General features: G+C 45.5%; 1 protein-coding gene across 1 annotated transcript in view; it reads left to right on the forward strand.

Moving 5' to 3' along the window:
* CCDC149 (coiled-coil domain containing 149) overlaps positions 1-16,153 on the forward strand; it is a 96,986-nt gene that overhangs the window by 49,047 nt on the left and 31,786 nt on the right. The window contains exons 5-6 of the mRNA XM_075930634.1: positions 10,931-11,047; positions 13,350-13,522. Of these exons, the coding sequence (XP_075786749.1) occupies positions 10,931-11,047; positions 13,350-13,522 (290 nt within the window). The remainder of the gene's footprint in view (positions 1-10,930; positions 11,048-13,349; positions 13,523-16,153) is intronic.

Here is a 16,153-nt window from a genome sequence, read left to right on the forward strand (position 1 = left end):
GAAGATATTGAATAGTACGGGTCCCAAAACAGACCCTTGAGGAACTCCACTTGTTATCCCTTTCCAGCAGGATTTAGAACCGTTAACAACAACTCTCTGACTACGGTTATCCAGCCAATTATGCACCCACCTTATCGTGGCCCTATCTAAGTTATATTTGCCTAGTTTATCAATAAGAATATCATGCGAGACCGTATCAAATGCCTTACTAAAGTCTAGGTATATGACATCCACCGCTTCTCCCTTATCCACAAGGCTCGTTATCTTTTCAAAGAAAGCTATCAGATTAGTTTGGCATGACTTGTTCTTCACAAACCCATGCTGGCTATTCCCTATCACTTTATTACTTTCCAAGTGTTTGCATACGATTTCCTTAATTACCTGCTCCATTATCTTCCCTGGGACAGACGTTAAACTGACCGGTCTATAATTTCCTGGGTTGTTCTTATTCCCCTTTTTATAGATGGGCACAATATTTGCCCTTTTCCAGTCTTCTGGAATCTCCCCTGTCTGCCATGATTTTTCAAAGATCATAGCTAAAGGCTCAGATACCTCCTCTATCAGCTCCTTGAGTATCCTGGGATGCATTTCATCAGGACCTGGTGACTTGCTGACATCTAACTTTCCTAAGTGATTTTTAACTTGTTCTTTGTGTATCCTATCTTCTAAACTTACCCTCTCTCTGCTTGTATTCACTACGTTAGGCACACCTCCAGACTTCTCGGTGAAGACCGAAACAAAGAAGTCATTGAGCATCTCCGCCATTTCCAAGTTCCCTGTTACTGCTTCTCCCTCCTCGCTAAGCAGTGGGCCTACCCTGTCCTTGGTCTTCCTCTTGCTTTTAATGTATTTATAAAAGGTCTTCTTGTTTCCCTTTATGCCTGTAGGGAATCAAGTGATCTATCTCCTGTTGCACGTTCCTCACCTCTTGCAAATAGAGGGTAGGGACACCATTTCTACCTATCCTGGCTAATAAGTCTTGAAGGACTATCAATAGCTGTAAGAACTAGCTGTGAGTAATGTAATTACACTAAAAATATGTGATTATTTGGCATGGACAGACATGGTCTCTGTATCAGGTTGTTTTATGGTTTTGCAAAGTGCACTTGGGATACCCAGAAGAAAATGTCAATGTAACATTTCTTTAACATGATGGGCTGGAGATAGCGTTGCACTGCTGTGGAGAAAGTAAGTTTAAAGGAACTAGTGTGTGCGTGCGCGTGCATGCGTACTCATGAGTAATTTAGTCATTTATATTTAACCTTCTGGTTAATATTTTGAGACCAATTGTGTATGACCAGATAAAACTGTAGTTCAGGACAGAACCCCTGTATTCAATTCAAATTCAACCTACTTTTGGTACCTAAAAGAGAGTTTAATCCTACTGTGTCATTAATGTCTCCTTCCTTAATGAACCAAAAGAGGCTTCAAAATAATGCTCCCAAAATACATATGCACATGCTGTGAAAGCAGTGTCACTGTACATACTCTTTATTTTCCATGGCCTTTGTTCCCTGTGCACATTGTGCTCCTCACAGCAACTGGAGGTGTGGGTAAGAGGAGAGAAGTGGTGAAGATAGTGTTAGCAATGCTGCAGAGTGGGGTATAATACATTTAGTACATAAAACGTCACAGAGGTAACAGATTCCGAATTGAAACTTGTTGAGGGGTAACAGTGGCATTGCTGTGTCCCTGACCTCATATGAATAATATTGTACCTTTTGATTTGTCCCATTGGTGACTTATGATGAGTCATATGTCAGCCAGATTGATTGGATTGCTCACCGTGCATAAAGTGAAGCATCTGTAATGCTGACTGGTACAAACAAACCTTGGACAGTGGGAGCTTAGTGCATGAATCTCTACAGCTTGAGAGATAAAATCAGATAGCTCTCAGCTAAGGCTGTTGAGAAGCGGTTCACAACTGCCAGTCTGCAGCCCCACGTGGCTCTGGGGCTTGGAGCTGGGGGTACATCACCTAGTGCCTCCACTCCTGCTGTGGCTGTTGGTAGAGGCATGTCCTACCCTGCCTCTCGGTCCAGTCATTGCTAGGCAATCGCAGGGTCTCCTCCAGGATGCGGAAGAGCAGTTTAGTGCTTGGTGGGAGGGCCACGCAGAGCCCAACATGGCAGCCTTAGAGCTGCTGTGGTCTGGGCAGCAGCCTCAGCTGGTGGTGGGGAGGCAGTGCAGGGGTAGGTGAGGGCAGCAGAGCTAATGCTGGGGGGCTTTGAGGGATGGGCTAGTAATGGGGAAGGCTACGGGGGCAAGGCTGGCACTGAGAGGCTCTGGGTACGGGGCTAATATTGGGAGCTGGCACTGGGGGGAGCCTGGAGGGGATTGAGTGCAATGAAGTTCTGGAAACAGGAGGCTGGCGCTAGGGGATCTGGTGCTGGTGGGGCTGTCAGGGTTCGGGGGCTGGTACTGAGGTGTTGGGATGCGGGGGTTGGCACTGGGGGCTGTGAGGATGGGAGGCTGGCACTGGGGATGGTTGGGTTCAGGGACTCGGTCAGTGGTTGGCACTGGGGGGCAATGGAGGGGTGGGAGCTCAATATTAGGGCTGGCACTGGGGGAGTTTGGGGTGTACCCCAGCTCTGTCATCCAGAGCCGCCATGAATTGCTGGCTTCAGCTGTGGCAGCTGCCTGCCATGTGATGGCTGCTGGAGCTGAAGCTGGCTGTTTGTGGTGGCTTTGCGGGCTAGGGCTTTTGGCAGATGGGTAAAATTTTATTTGCCTATTCATGATTTGCAGAATGAATATGTAAATAAAATGTTACTAGTCCACCAAAAGTTTGTGAATGGGTTGGCTGGTTCATGATATAAAAAAGATTGGGAACCACTGCTGTAGGGCACACTCATTCTCTAAAGGTATGTCTACACTTCATTCCTCTCTCTTGAGAGAAGAATGCAAATGCAGACACCCGAAATTGCAATCGCAAATGAAGAGGGGATTTAAATATCGTATTACGGTGCTATCTTGAAATAACCCTGTTTTTTCTCTCGAAATAGCACAATTTTGAATTAGCGCCATAAGGCGATTATGCAAATGAAGCACAGGATATTTAAATCTCTGCTTCATTTGCAATTGGGGGGGGGGCAGAGCGAGAGAGGACTGACTGACTGACACTACATGAGACAGTGAACCACACCAGCAGGTGTGTCGGTTGCATATGTCTTCTGCAGTAAATCCAGATCTCCTCTAAGGATTCACTTGGGTCCACACAAAACTCACCAATTTTGTTGTTGCCTCTTTGTCCTTGCTTACTTTTTAATCCACTTGTATCTTGTCAGAAACCAGGGTTTTAAGCTAATTGGAGCAGCCCTGGGCAGGGACTATCTTCATGCTTCATGCCTGTTCAGCACTTGGAGTAGAGGTCTGGTGATATATTTTAATCAAATGTTTATGGTTAAATTAGATGTCATCGTTTTTGTGTGACTCTAGCAGTCGAGAGAGTTGCTCAGTTATGGTATGCTGCAGTCTGTTTTGTTGGGCGAAAGCTATTTGCTTAGTGTGTGGTGAGGCTGTTGGGAACCACCACCTCTGTTTAAAGTACACTGCACTTCAAAATCTACTGTTTTTACAGTCCTAAGGGGTCCTCTATTTGTATTAACCTGTTCTGAGATCATAGAATCATAGAATAATAGGACTGGAAGGGACCTCGAGAGGTCATCGAGTCCAGCCCCCCGCCCTCAAGGCAGGATCAAGCTCTGTCTACACCATCCCTGACAGATGTCTATCTAACCTGTTCTTAAATATCTCCAGAGAGGGAGATTCCACCACCTCCCTTGGCAATTTATTCCAATATTTGACCACCCTGACAGTTAGGAATTTTTTCCTAATGTCCAATCTAAACCTCCCCTGCTGCACTTTAAGCCCATTACTCCTTGTCCTGTCCTCAGAAACCAAGAGGAACAAATTTTTGCCTTCCTCCTTGTGACACCCTTTTAGGTATTTGAAAACCGCTATCATGTCCCCCCTTAATCTTCTTTTTTCCAAACTAAACAAGCCCAGTTCATGAAGCCTGGCTTCATAGGTCATGTTCTCTAAACCTTTAATCATTCTTGTCGCTCTTCTCTGTACCCTTTCCAATTTCTCCACATCTTTCTTGAAATGTGGCGCCCAGAACTGGACACAGTACTCCAGCTGAGGCCTAACTAGTGCAGAGTAGAGCGGCAGAATGACTTCACGAGTTTTGCTTACAACACACCTGTTGATACAACCTAGAATCATATTTGCTTTTTTTGCAACAGCATCACACTGTTGGCTCATATTCAACTTGTGGTCCACTATGACCCCTAGATCCCTTTCCGCCATGCTCCTTCCTAGACAGTCGCTTCCCATCTTGTATGTATGGAACTGATTGTTCCTTCCTAAGTGGAGCACTTTGCATTTCTCTTTATTAAACCTCATCCTGTTTACCTCTGACCATTTCTCTAACTTGCTAAGGTCATTTTGAATTATGTCCCTATCCTCCAAAGAAGTCGCAACCCCACCCAGTTTGGTATCATCTGTAAACTTAATAAGCGTACTCTCTATCCCAATATCTACATCATTGATGAAGATATTGAACAGTACGGGTCCCAAAACAGACCCTTGAGGAACTCCACTTGTTATCCCTTTCCAGCAGGATTTAGAACCGTTAACAACAACTCTCTGACTACGGTTATCCAGCCAATTATGCACCCACCTTATCGTGGCCCTATCTAAGTTATTTTTGCCTAGTTTATCAATAAGAATATCATGCGAGACCGTATCAAATGCCTTACTAAAGTCTAGGTATATGACATCCACCGCTTCTCCCTTATCCACAAGGCTCGTTATCCTATCAAAGAAAGCTATCAGATTAGTTTGGCATGACTTGTTCTTCACAAACCCATGCTGGCTATTCCCTATCACTTTATTACCTTCCAAGTGTTTGCATATGATTTCCTTAATTACCTGCTCCATTATCTTCCCTGGGACAGACGTTAAACTGACCGGTCTGTAGTTTCCTGGGTTGTTCTTATTCCCCTTTTTATAGATGGGCACAATATTTGCCCTTTTCCAGTCTTCTGGAATCTCCCCTGTCTGCCATGATTTTTCAAAGATCATAGCTAAAGGCTCAGATACCTCCTCTATCAGCTCCTTGAGTATCCTGGGATGCATTTCGTCAGGACCTGGTGACTTGCTGACATCTAACTTTCCTAAGTGATTTTTAACTTGTTCTTTGTGTATCCTATCTTCTAAACTTACCCTCTCTCTGCTTGTATTCACTACCTTAGGCACACCACCAGACTTCTCGGTGAAGACCGAAACAAAGAAGTCATTGAGCATCTCCGCCATTTCCAAGTTCCCTGTTACTGCTTCTCCCTCCTCACTAAGCAGTGGGCCTACCCTGTCCTTGGTCTTCCTCTTGCTTTTAATGTATTTATAAAAACTCTTCTTGTTTCCCTTTATGCCTGTAGCTAGTTTGATCTCATTTTGTGCCTTTGCCTTTCTAATCTTGCCCCTGCATTCCCGTGTTGCTTGCCTATATTCATCCATTGTTAGTTGTCCTAGTTTCCAATTTTATATGACTCCTTTTTTATTTTGAGATCATGCAAGATCTCTTTGTTAAGCCAAGCTGGTCTTTTGCCATATTTTCTATCTTTCCTACACAGCGGAATTGTTTGCTTTTGGGCCTTTAACAACGTCCCTTTGAAATACTTCCAACTCTCCTCAGTTGTTTTTCCCTTCAGTCTTGCTTCCCATGGGACCTTACCTACAAGTTCTCTGAGCTTATCAAAATCTGCCTTCCTGAAATCCATTACCTCAATTGTGCTGGTCTCCCTTCTACCTTTCCTTAAGATCATGAACTCTATTATTTCGTGATCACTGTCCCCTATACTGTCTTCCACTTTCAAGTTCTCAACTAGTTCCTCCCTATTTGTTAAAACCAAATCCAGAACAGCTTCTCCTCTGGTAGCTTTTTCAACCTTCTGAAACAGAAAGTTGTCTCCAATGCAGTCCAGAAACTTATTGGATAGCCTGTGCCTCGCTGTATTAGTTTCCCAACATATGTCTGGATAGTTGAAGTCCCCCATCACCACCAAATCTTGGGCTTTGGATAGTTTTGTTAATTGTTTAAAAAAGGCCTCATCCACCTCTTCCACCTGGCTAGGTGGCCTGTAGTAGACTCCTAGCATGATATCACCCTCGTTTTTTACCCCTTTTAGCTTAACCCAGAGACTCTCTACACAGCTATGTCCTACGTTCATCTCCACTTCAGTCCAAGTGTGTACATTTTTAATATACAAGGCAACCCCTCCTCCCTTTTTTCCCTGTCTGTCCTTCCTGAGCAAGCCGTACCCTTCCATACCAATATTCCAATCATGCGTCCCATCCCACCAGGTTTCTGTAATACCAATGATATCATAGTTGTATTTATTGGTTAGCAATTCCAGTTCTTCCTGCTTATTACCCATACTTCTCGCATTTGTATATAGGCATCTAAGATACTGATTTGATCTTGCCTCCCTCTTGTGCCCTGACCCTCCTTTCTCCTTGCCATTATAGGCCGTAGTCCCCCCCATTTCCAACCCATCTCCCAGTCCCGCACATTCAGCACTTACCTGTGGGCTTTGCTCACCTGCCCCCGACAAACCTAGTTTAAAGCCCTCCTCACAAGGTTAGCCAGTCTGTGTCCAAACACAGATATGGGATAACAAAATAAAGCTGAGTGCCTTTATCCTGAATGAATTCTGAATGATAGTTCAATAAAAATCAAGTGCCTAGAAGGCCAGAGTAGAAACTTCATAATAAACACTCAAGTATAGAAAAAACCCTTCTCTCCCCACCTTCCCTTCTGTCCTACCATAACATTAAACTGCTGATATTCCTAGAGTTACAAAAGGAAAAACCTTTACAGCCAGTTGTGCCACATCAGCAGACTTGCAGGGTGCAGAATGACTAGGCTTCTTAGCTGCACCTGCTGTCCTAGTTGCTGAATGTCTGAAGGCGGCTGTCATTTAGGAATACAGGCAGTCCCCGACTTACGCGGATCCGACTTATGTTGGATCCGCACTTACGAATGGGGCTTTTCTTGCCCCGGAGCTCACGGGCGGCGGGTCGTCACCCGTGTCCTCCGGGGCGAGAAAAGCTTCTCCCGGTCTCCCTGGTCTGCTGGGGGGGGGTCCAGCAAAGCCACTGGACCGCCACAGCAGACCAGGGACACCCGAGCAAAGCCGCCGCCTGGGCGGCTTGGCTCCCGGGCAAACGAGCAAAGCCGCCCAGGCGGCGGCTTTGCTTGGGTGTCCCTGGTCTGCTGTGGGGGTCTAGCGACTTTGCTGGACCCCCCCCCCCCCAGCAGACCAGGGGGACAGGAGCAAAGCCTTGGAGCATACCCGCAGCGGGACAGCCCGGGCGCGCCTGGGCTGTCCCGCTGCGGGCGTGCTCCAAGGCTTTGCTCCCCGTCTCCCTGGTCAGCAGACCAGGGAGACGGAGCAAAGCTGTGGAGGACACGGGCCGTCCCACCACCCGCATCTCCCTGGTCTGCTGCGGGGGGGGGGGGGGGGGAGGTGCAGCTAGTGTCCCCCCTCCCCCGCCCAGCAGACCAGGCTTTTCTTGCCTACGCCTGGGGTAGAGCAGCTGGGGCGCTGCCGGGTTGGTCCTGCAGCGCCGCTCCTCGGCGCTACTGTACCAACCCAGCAGCACCCCAGCTGCTCTGCCCCAGGCGCCCTGATTAAGCCGCTGTTGGTCAGTTTCAGCAGTGGCTGAATCAGGACACCTGGGGCAGAGCAGCTGGGGTGCTGCTGGGTTGCTCCAGTAGCACGGAGGAGCGGCGCTACTGGAGCAACCCAGCAGCACCCCAGCTGCTCTGCCCCAGGCGTCCCCAAGTCAGCCGCTGCTGAAACTGACCAGGGGCTGACTACAGGAAGCCTGAGGCAGAGTTGCTCTGCCCTGGGCTTCCTGGAATCAGCTGCTGATCAGTTTCAGCAGCAGCTGACTTGGGGACGCCTGGGTTTCTTAAGTTGAATCCGTATGTAAGTCAGAACTAGCGTCCAGATTCAGCCGCTGTTGAAACTGATCAGTTTCAGCAGTGGCTGACGCCAGTTCCGACTTACATACAGATTCAACTTAAGAACAAACCTACAGTCCCTATCTTGTACATAACCTGGGGACTGCCTGTAAGATGTTGGATTTTAGAGGCACTTTGTTCCCCCCTCTCTCTCACTTCTTCATTGACTAATGGAACCAGGAGTCGGGGCGTAGAGGAACTGAGATTTGACTGGAACAAACTTTGGACCTTGCAAACCTTATTCCTGCAAGTAATATTTGCTCCAGGCTATAATCAAGGGTGCTGGAACTAGGTGTGCTATCCATGCGACAGAACCCCCTGGCTTGATGGGTTTACAGCTGAATTCAATAGCTCTCAGCAGCCTTGCTATACAGATGGTTCCAGCACCACTGGTGTAATTGCATATTACAACCCAACTTGTTTTTGGGGTGTAGGATGAGCAGGTGTAATGGCATTATCCAAGCGTTCCCCACCTAGTGCTGTATGCCCTTGGGAGGGGAAGTTGTTGTTTGCAAGGAGTGGAAAGGGGTTCCCTGCTCCCATTTTCCTCTATGCGTAGAAGGACTGAGCCCTTAAAATACTTTTGCTTGATTTATTACTTTTCTAACCAGGTACAAAGTGAGGTGCTATAAGAGTTTTGTAGCACTGCATGTCCCCTTTCACGTTTGTATGATAAGTCTTAAACCTGCTTGTTTGAAAAATATGTATTTTTAAAATTAGCATTTGGTATATTTTCTGGGAACAATTAGGAGTATACTCCTTAGTCTAATGTGCACTCTTTTTCTGGGAGGGGAGTGAAATGCTGTTGTCAAAAAAATATAATAATAATAATTGGCCTGCAGACCATTACTTCACTCAGGAGCTGCAAAAGTCACCCTTGAAGCTTATCAGGAGAAGCTGTAATAGCAGCACTTGGGTGTATGACACAGAGGCAGAAGTGAAGAGGAAACTGTTTTGATGACCAGCTTGGCATCAGCAGGATTTTAACTGGAACATATGTACTATAGTGACGAGCATCCTCTAAATACCTAACACAGATGGACTATACAGTCGTCTGATTCAGAAGATTGATTTTCTAACTCGGAAATAAAACAATGCACACTAATTCCTTTGTGTGACTGCAAAATGTGAGGGAAGTCATGGGAGTTTTCACTGCAGATTTCTGAAGCCTCTATGGAAATCCCACAAATTGGGCTATTGGGATGTAGCATTTTTTCCAAACTGCACAAAGTATAAACAATTGTAAATGCTGCATGTGCTGCAGCCTATGCACTCTGTAGGCTGTTCATTTCTTAAACAAAGCCTGACCTGAATTAACATCCTACCATTTCAAAAACCTCTGTTAAATAGAGGCTACTTTGAGAATTAGGCTTCAAGGATTAAAAAGAAGTAAAATAATGTATGTTAGCCATGAAAGATGCTGACGATCTTAAAGATTTTGCTTTGCCTTTTAGCTAAATATTTTAATACCAGCCACTTTTATTATATATTAATGGATGTTTCAAAACATTTGTTTTATGTTCATGTAAAAACAGCCCTGATCATTGAATCTTCAGGTTAATTCTGCACAAAGGTTGCATTTGGTTTTAGTGTAGGAAGTACATCTGTGATGATGGGTGAGTCACGTTAGAAAATATGGCAGTATAGGCAGTCCCTGGGTTACGTACAAGATAGGGACTGTAGGTTTGTTCTTAAGTTGAATCTGTATGTAAGTCGGAACTGGCGTCCAGATTCAGCCGCTGCTGAAAGTGATCAGTTTCAACAGCGGCTGAATCTGGACGCCAGTTCTGACTTACATACAGATTCAACTTAAGAACCCCAGGCATCCCCAAGTTAGCTGCTGCTGAAACTGATTAGCGGCTGATTCCAGGAAGCCCGGGGCAGAGCAACTCTGCCTCAGGCTTCCTGTAGTCAGCCCCTGGTCAGTTTCAGCAGCAGCTGATTTGGGGACGCCTGGGGCAGAGCAGCTGGGGTGCTGCTGGGTTGGTCCAGTAGCGCCGCCGCTCCTCGGCGCTACTGGACCAACCCAGCAGCACCCAAGCTGCTCTGCCCCAGGCGTCCTGATTCAGCCACTGCTGAAACTGACCAGCAGTGGGTGAATCAGGACGCCTGGGGCAGAGCAGCTGGGGTGCTGCCGGGTTGGTCCAGTAGCGCCCAGAGCGGCGCTACGGGACCAACCAGCAGCACCCCAGCTGCTGTACCACAGGCGTCCGGAGCAAAGCCGCAGAGCATAGGGGCAGCAGGACAGCCCAGACGCGCCGTGGCTGTCCTGCTGCCCTTGGGCTCCGCGGCTTTGCTCTGCTTTGCTCCCTGTCTCCCTGGTCTGCAGACCAGGGGGACGGAGAGCAAAGCAGAGCGGAGACGGGGAGCATGCGGGCAGCGGGCAGCCCCGTTCGTAACTGCGGATCCGACATAAGTCGGATCCGCGTAACTCGGGGACTGCCTGTAATCTGTAGAATGAGGCTAATAGTTCTCTTTCAAACAGCTTTTAGAAGGAGGGAGTAAAAAGCTTGATATAAAAGCATGATATTTCTGCTAGAAAATAACTTGAAAATTCAGAAACTCGTCCCTTCTGGAGAATGTGAATGGATAATATTTCCATGCTTATATTGAACATCTACTCGTATGTAAAATCCCACAGCTACTGCTAGAGAGCCTGATCTGCTCTTTGAAGTCATTAGCCAAACACCCATCAATCTGAATGAGAATGGGATTGTGATCATGGGCAGGCAAGTGGTTTCTTATAAAATATCCCTGGTGAAGATTTGAGAGAGTCTCTGGAAAGGCTCTCTGTCAACAAATTGCCTTTCTAGTGAGTGATGCAACATACTCTGCTAATATTCTCTCAAGTGTTCAGTCTGCGGTCTGTGGCTTATGGAGTCTTGGCATTTCTTGCAGCTCCTTAGAATGACAATAGCAAAACAAAGACTTGGAGATGAAGAAGTTGGGGCACGCCACTTTGCAGCACACGAGCGTGAAGACCTCGTTCAGCAGCTGGAGAAAGCACGAGAACAAGTAATAACTCATGGGCGTTCAGTAATTGTTTTCATTGCTGGTAAAAACTTGTAAATTGGATTGCTTCTTCTGTACTGTAATTGCTGCTACCTGGTTTGCAATGCAGATAGCAGTGTGGGTGGCAAGGGGGTATATACTCTGGCAATGTTTATTGAATATGCCAGCTGTTGGGTAGCACGTTGCCATAGTTTAGGATTGTCAGTGAAGAATCCCATATTGAATTAGAAATACTGGAGGCACATATTTGGACATGGTACAGAATTCCCAAACTGAAATTTAGCCAGGGGACTGAGTAGTGCATTAAAGTGGGATTTCTAATTTCCGCAATTGGTTAAGACTTCTGATAGAGGCCTTTCTCTCAATCCCTTGCATTTAATCAGCGGAGTGAGTCCTCACATTACACATAGAACTCATTCTGTACTGAATCCCCAAGACTTCAAGGTGCACATAGATGTCCACTGGCAGTTGGTCGTATCTGTCATCTGGTACTCACCTGGTTGACTCCTTCTTAGTGTACTGAAGGTGGAACTTCAAAGACCTGCACGGAATTCAGATGCAGCAACTGAATTTTGAGGACCGGTGTTAGAACAGTTTCTCTGCCTTTATCAGTGTTTTTCTTATAACTAGAAATAGATTAAAACCTGAGTCTGAATATGAAACCCTTCAAATTGTAAGGGCTGCTGGGTTTTAAATTCTAATCCTGAGAGCTGAACCTGTCATTACAATCTTGGATCCATGGGAGGCACCAGGAAGGTGCAGGGGTAAGGAAAGGTGCAGGTGCCAGGGGATTGTGGGGGTGAAGCAGAAGGGCAGACATGGGGGGAGGGGGAGACAGGTACCAGAGGAGAGAGACAGGGCAGGTGGGTTGAGGGAGATGTTAGGAAAAGGGATGGGGAGGGATAGCTACAGATAATCAGAGTGGGGCTAGAGGAGGAGTGAACCACAGGGAGGAGGAGGAGGGAGAAAGAGAGATTGCTGCAGGGGAGGGGAGCAGGCTCCCAAATGGCTGAGGGGAGTGAGAAGGGCAGGAGTCAGGACAGCAGAAGAAGGTGGGGAAGAGGGGGCAGCAAGCACCAGGGGATCAGATGAGAGGAGGGGAGGAGACATGGCAGCAGAGGTAACAGGGAAAGGTTTATAAGATATTTGTTAATAACTTGAGTGCCACAGTGGCACACATGTGAACAAGAGTACATGAACTCAATACTGGTGCACAAGACAAAGTTTGCTCTGCTAATGGGAGGAAAAATTTCCCTTAGCCTCTCCCCGCAAGTTAATGCAATGCAAATTCGGTTAATGGAATAGCAGGCTAGTTGCATTGGGAGGGTGGGTCTGTGGGCGAAATCCATCCCTATTGGTAGAACAACAGTGGGAGGAGTTCTTAGAGGGGTCACATGACACCCTTTACTTCTAGTCATGTGTCCATCTTGACCCTGAGAGTACTACGTGCAGGGGTGTGGCTAACATATCCCTAATTTTGGTTCAGAAAATATGGTCACCATATCTATACCCAAATGCTAACTCTCTTTAATTTGTTGATACCAAATTATAACCATGCTAGGAACCATTTGGCACACTTGTTGAACTAGCTGTAACAATTTTGCAAGTTCAGTTTGCAAATAAGGTCTTCCTTTGCTGCTGTTGTGTTCCAAAAGGTTTCTGACTGTTGGGCAAGTTGGTTCAGTTTTCATTGCTGAACTTTGTTTTAACCTTAACTAACTTAAAAGAAATAGGACAAATGCAGAGTAAACAATACTTGTTTGTATGTATGGTCAAAAGAGAACAACAAATGCAGTTTTTATTTTCCTTGTTTTGCTTTAATTTTAAAAGAGTAGAAATGGTAGGGCAGGGAGGGAAAGTGTAGCTATCTTAATTTTAGGGTCAGTAATTGAAGAAATTTTTCAGAAAGATTATGCATCTCAACTTTTCTTATTGGTGTCTTCAGTGATATTACTGACAACAATTATAGAGAACATCATAGATTAGGCCAGGGTGAATTTCAGTTTGTTCTTTCCCAATATATTCAGTTAGCTCAAGCAGACAGCTGGTGATCCTCTAAGATTGCATCTGAATTTCTCCAGAGTTTTAAGGGTGTTTGAATGTGGGGATTTGGTTCAGTCTTCTTGCTGCCTGTTAGTATTTTTAGGACTCTTTTGATCTACTTTTATGGATTATCGTAAGTGTACTGTTTGCCTAAATTTGACCCTCTTCAGAAGTAAAGTACTTATGATTGTTTTGTGTCTAGATATAATGTACTCTTCAGTAAATTCAAAATAATGTTAGCAGAGCTTTGCTTTCTTCTCAGATTGAGACACTGGAACATGATCTTCAAGCTGCATTGGATGAGCTACAGGACCTAAAGGAAGAACGTTCTTCTTATCAAGATAAAGCAGACCGACTCAACCAAGAGCTTAATCACATCCTAGGAGGACATGAAAATCGCATCATTGATGTAGATGCCCTGTGCATGGAGAACAGGTGAGTACAGAGGAAGTCTGGGGTGCTTCTCTTGTATGTACAGTGTGATGATTCACTTGCTATAAGGACTGAGTCACCTTGTTACCCCCTGCTTCTACTGAGAGAGTGCCTTGCCTGTCTTAGTTGAGTGTTAGCTCCTTAACTCCTCTAGCCTGTCAGCCACTCAAGCACTCTCCTTGGGCTGTGCTAGCCATGTCTTTGTTTTGCAGCTTAACAAGAGGGGCGAGACAGACCCCTTGAAGCATTTCCTTGTGGAACCCAGCCCCAACACTAGCCACTCACAGAAATCCCAGATCTTCCATTCCCCCATGAGCAGTTTGCCCTGTTTGTTCAGTTTTTTTCTTAACTCTTCCTGTGTAATGCACAGCACTTAAATAAATCTTTTGTTTTATTATAAGAAAAAATAAGAGATTTCCCCTAGTAACAAAAGTGATGGAAGTAAATGGTCAGAATATAAAACAAATCATAAAACTTGAGCTAAGGCTTATGCTTATTAATAGTTACCTTTGTTGTCTAATAAAGTAGATTCCCATTCCCCACCCCACCCCCAATAATCTGTTGCTTAGCTGGCTGGTTTCCTGGTCCTGAAAACCAGGATCAAATCTTCCATGAAATGCCTCCACAGTATGTCTGCTCAAGTGAACAGATGCAGTGTCTTTTTCCAGACTGAGATATACAGAAGATCACTATTGCATGCTACATTTCATAAATATATATCACGGAAGTGCTGTGTGAAGTGTTGCCAGAGTCATAGAATCATATAGTACTAGGACTGGAAGGGACCACGACAGGTCATCGAATCCAGTCCTCTGCCCTCATGGCAGGACCCAGTACCATAGACCATCCCTGATAGATATTTATCTAACCTGCTCTTAAATATCTCCAGACATGTTTAACAACCCTGACAGGAAGTTTTTCCTAGGGCTTATCTAGACTATGCGGAACAGTCAAAAGAGGATATGCAAATTCCCATGGAATTTGCATATCTTCTTCTGATCACACTTTTGAAACCAGAGCTTTCTAAAGTGAAAGTAGTTTAGACTCTGCTTTTTTCGGCAAACCCCTCCCCTTGTCAAAAAGCCGTGTAAACCTAATTTTTTGAGGAAGAACAGCTTTTCGATGAAGGGGTGGGGGTTCGCCAAAAAAGCCACATCTAAACTACTTTCACTTTAGAAAGCTCTGCTTTAGAAAGTGCGATCGGAAGAAGACATGCAAATTCCCGCAGAATTTGCATATCCTCTTTCGACGTTCCTCTTAGTTTAGATAAGCCCCTAATGTCCAACCTCAACCTCCCTTGCTGCAGTTTGAGCCCATTGCTTCTAGTCCTATTCTCAGAGGCCAAGGAGAAGAATTTTTCTCCCTCCTCCTTGACACCCTTTTAGATCCCTGAAAACTGCGATCATGTCCCCTCTTTTCCAAGCTCAATTCTTTCAGTCTTCCTTCATAGGTCATATTCTCTAGACCTTTAATCATTCTTGCCTATTTCTTGCAGAAAAGAGTTGCATGTAAATAATAATGAACCCTTTGCTAATTAGCCTGTGTGTGTCAGACAGGAAATTTGCTGAAATTGGTCATGAATTGTGGGAGCTTAGCCACATCCAGGGTCATCCCTAGGAAAGTGCAGAGCCCAGGGTGTGACCCTCCTTACCACAGGCTCCACCCCCACCCAGTAGCCTGGGAAGGAGTTTTAATAAAATTTGGATGAGTTAGGCTCGCCAATCTGACCAGAAAAATCTAGGTTCGTCCTCTATCCTAGGTTACAGTTCAGTGGAACCATAAGATTCCCTCTCTTGAGGGTTGGCAGGTGACCGACAGCAACCACACTTCAACTCAGGAAATGAAATAGAAAACAACTTTATTTCTAAAGGAACAACTATAATCAGGACTTGACAAAGTACTGAATCTACTCGGCCATTGCGAGTAGATTTCAGCTGGGCACCCCGTTCATCTGCAGCCGCGCGTATGCGCAATGCGGATCTTGTGCATGCGCAGTGCGGGGCTGGTGAGTGGCTTTCGCCACCGTTCATCAAGCCCTGACTATAATGCTTACCACAACAAAATCGGGGGGCGAGAACACAAATCACTTAAAGACATCTTGGGAAGGAATTCAACACAATCAAATTAAAACTTACCTAAGTATACAAAGAGTAATAATAATAATTATATTTCCTACACACAAGGACCCCAGGGTTGGTGGAGAAAGGTGGCTTCCCTTCCCCTTGCTCCCACGTCTTCCAGGGTTAGTAAGATTCTAAAAGCAAACTTAAGCAAAATTTAAGGAAGCAAGAAAGCCATTATAGTGATAGATAGATGTAAGTATTTAGTTTCTGAGCTGAAAAGGTAATGCACTCCAGAGTGTACTGCTTCAGCAAAGCTGGGACAGCAGCCCCGATCTCCCAAATCCCTGTGCCAAAATGTTCTGGATATACAACCCCTTTTCCATAGTTGGGCCTAGCACCCTAAGATTTCTGAGGGTACCATCTCTGATTGGAAGAAGTATTTGGGGACCTTATGAATATTTATTAAGAATGACCGATGTTTTCTTGAATAATTTCCCAAAACCACTTAAAGTGTGGGAAGTTGCAGTTTAAAACCTGCTATCTAGACTGATTGCGCAGGAAATTTGAAATG

This window comes from Pelodiscus sinensis, chromosome 5 (assembly GCF_049634645.1).
Source record: "Pelodiscus sinensis isolate JC-2024 chromosome 5, ASM4963464v1, whole genome shotgun sequence".
Classification (NCBI taxonomy): Eukaryota; Metazoa; Chordata; order Testudines; family Trionychidae; genus Pelodiscus; species Pelodiscus sinensis.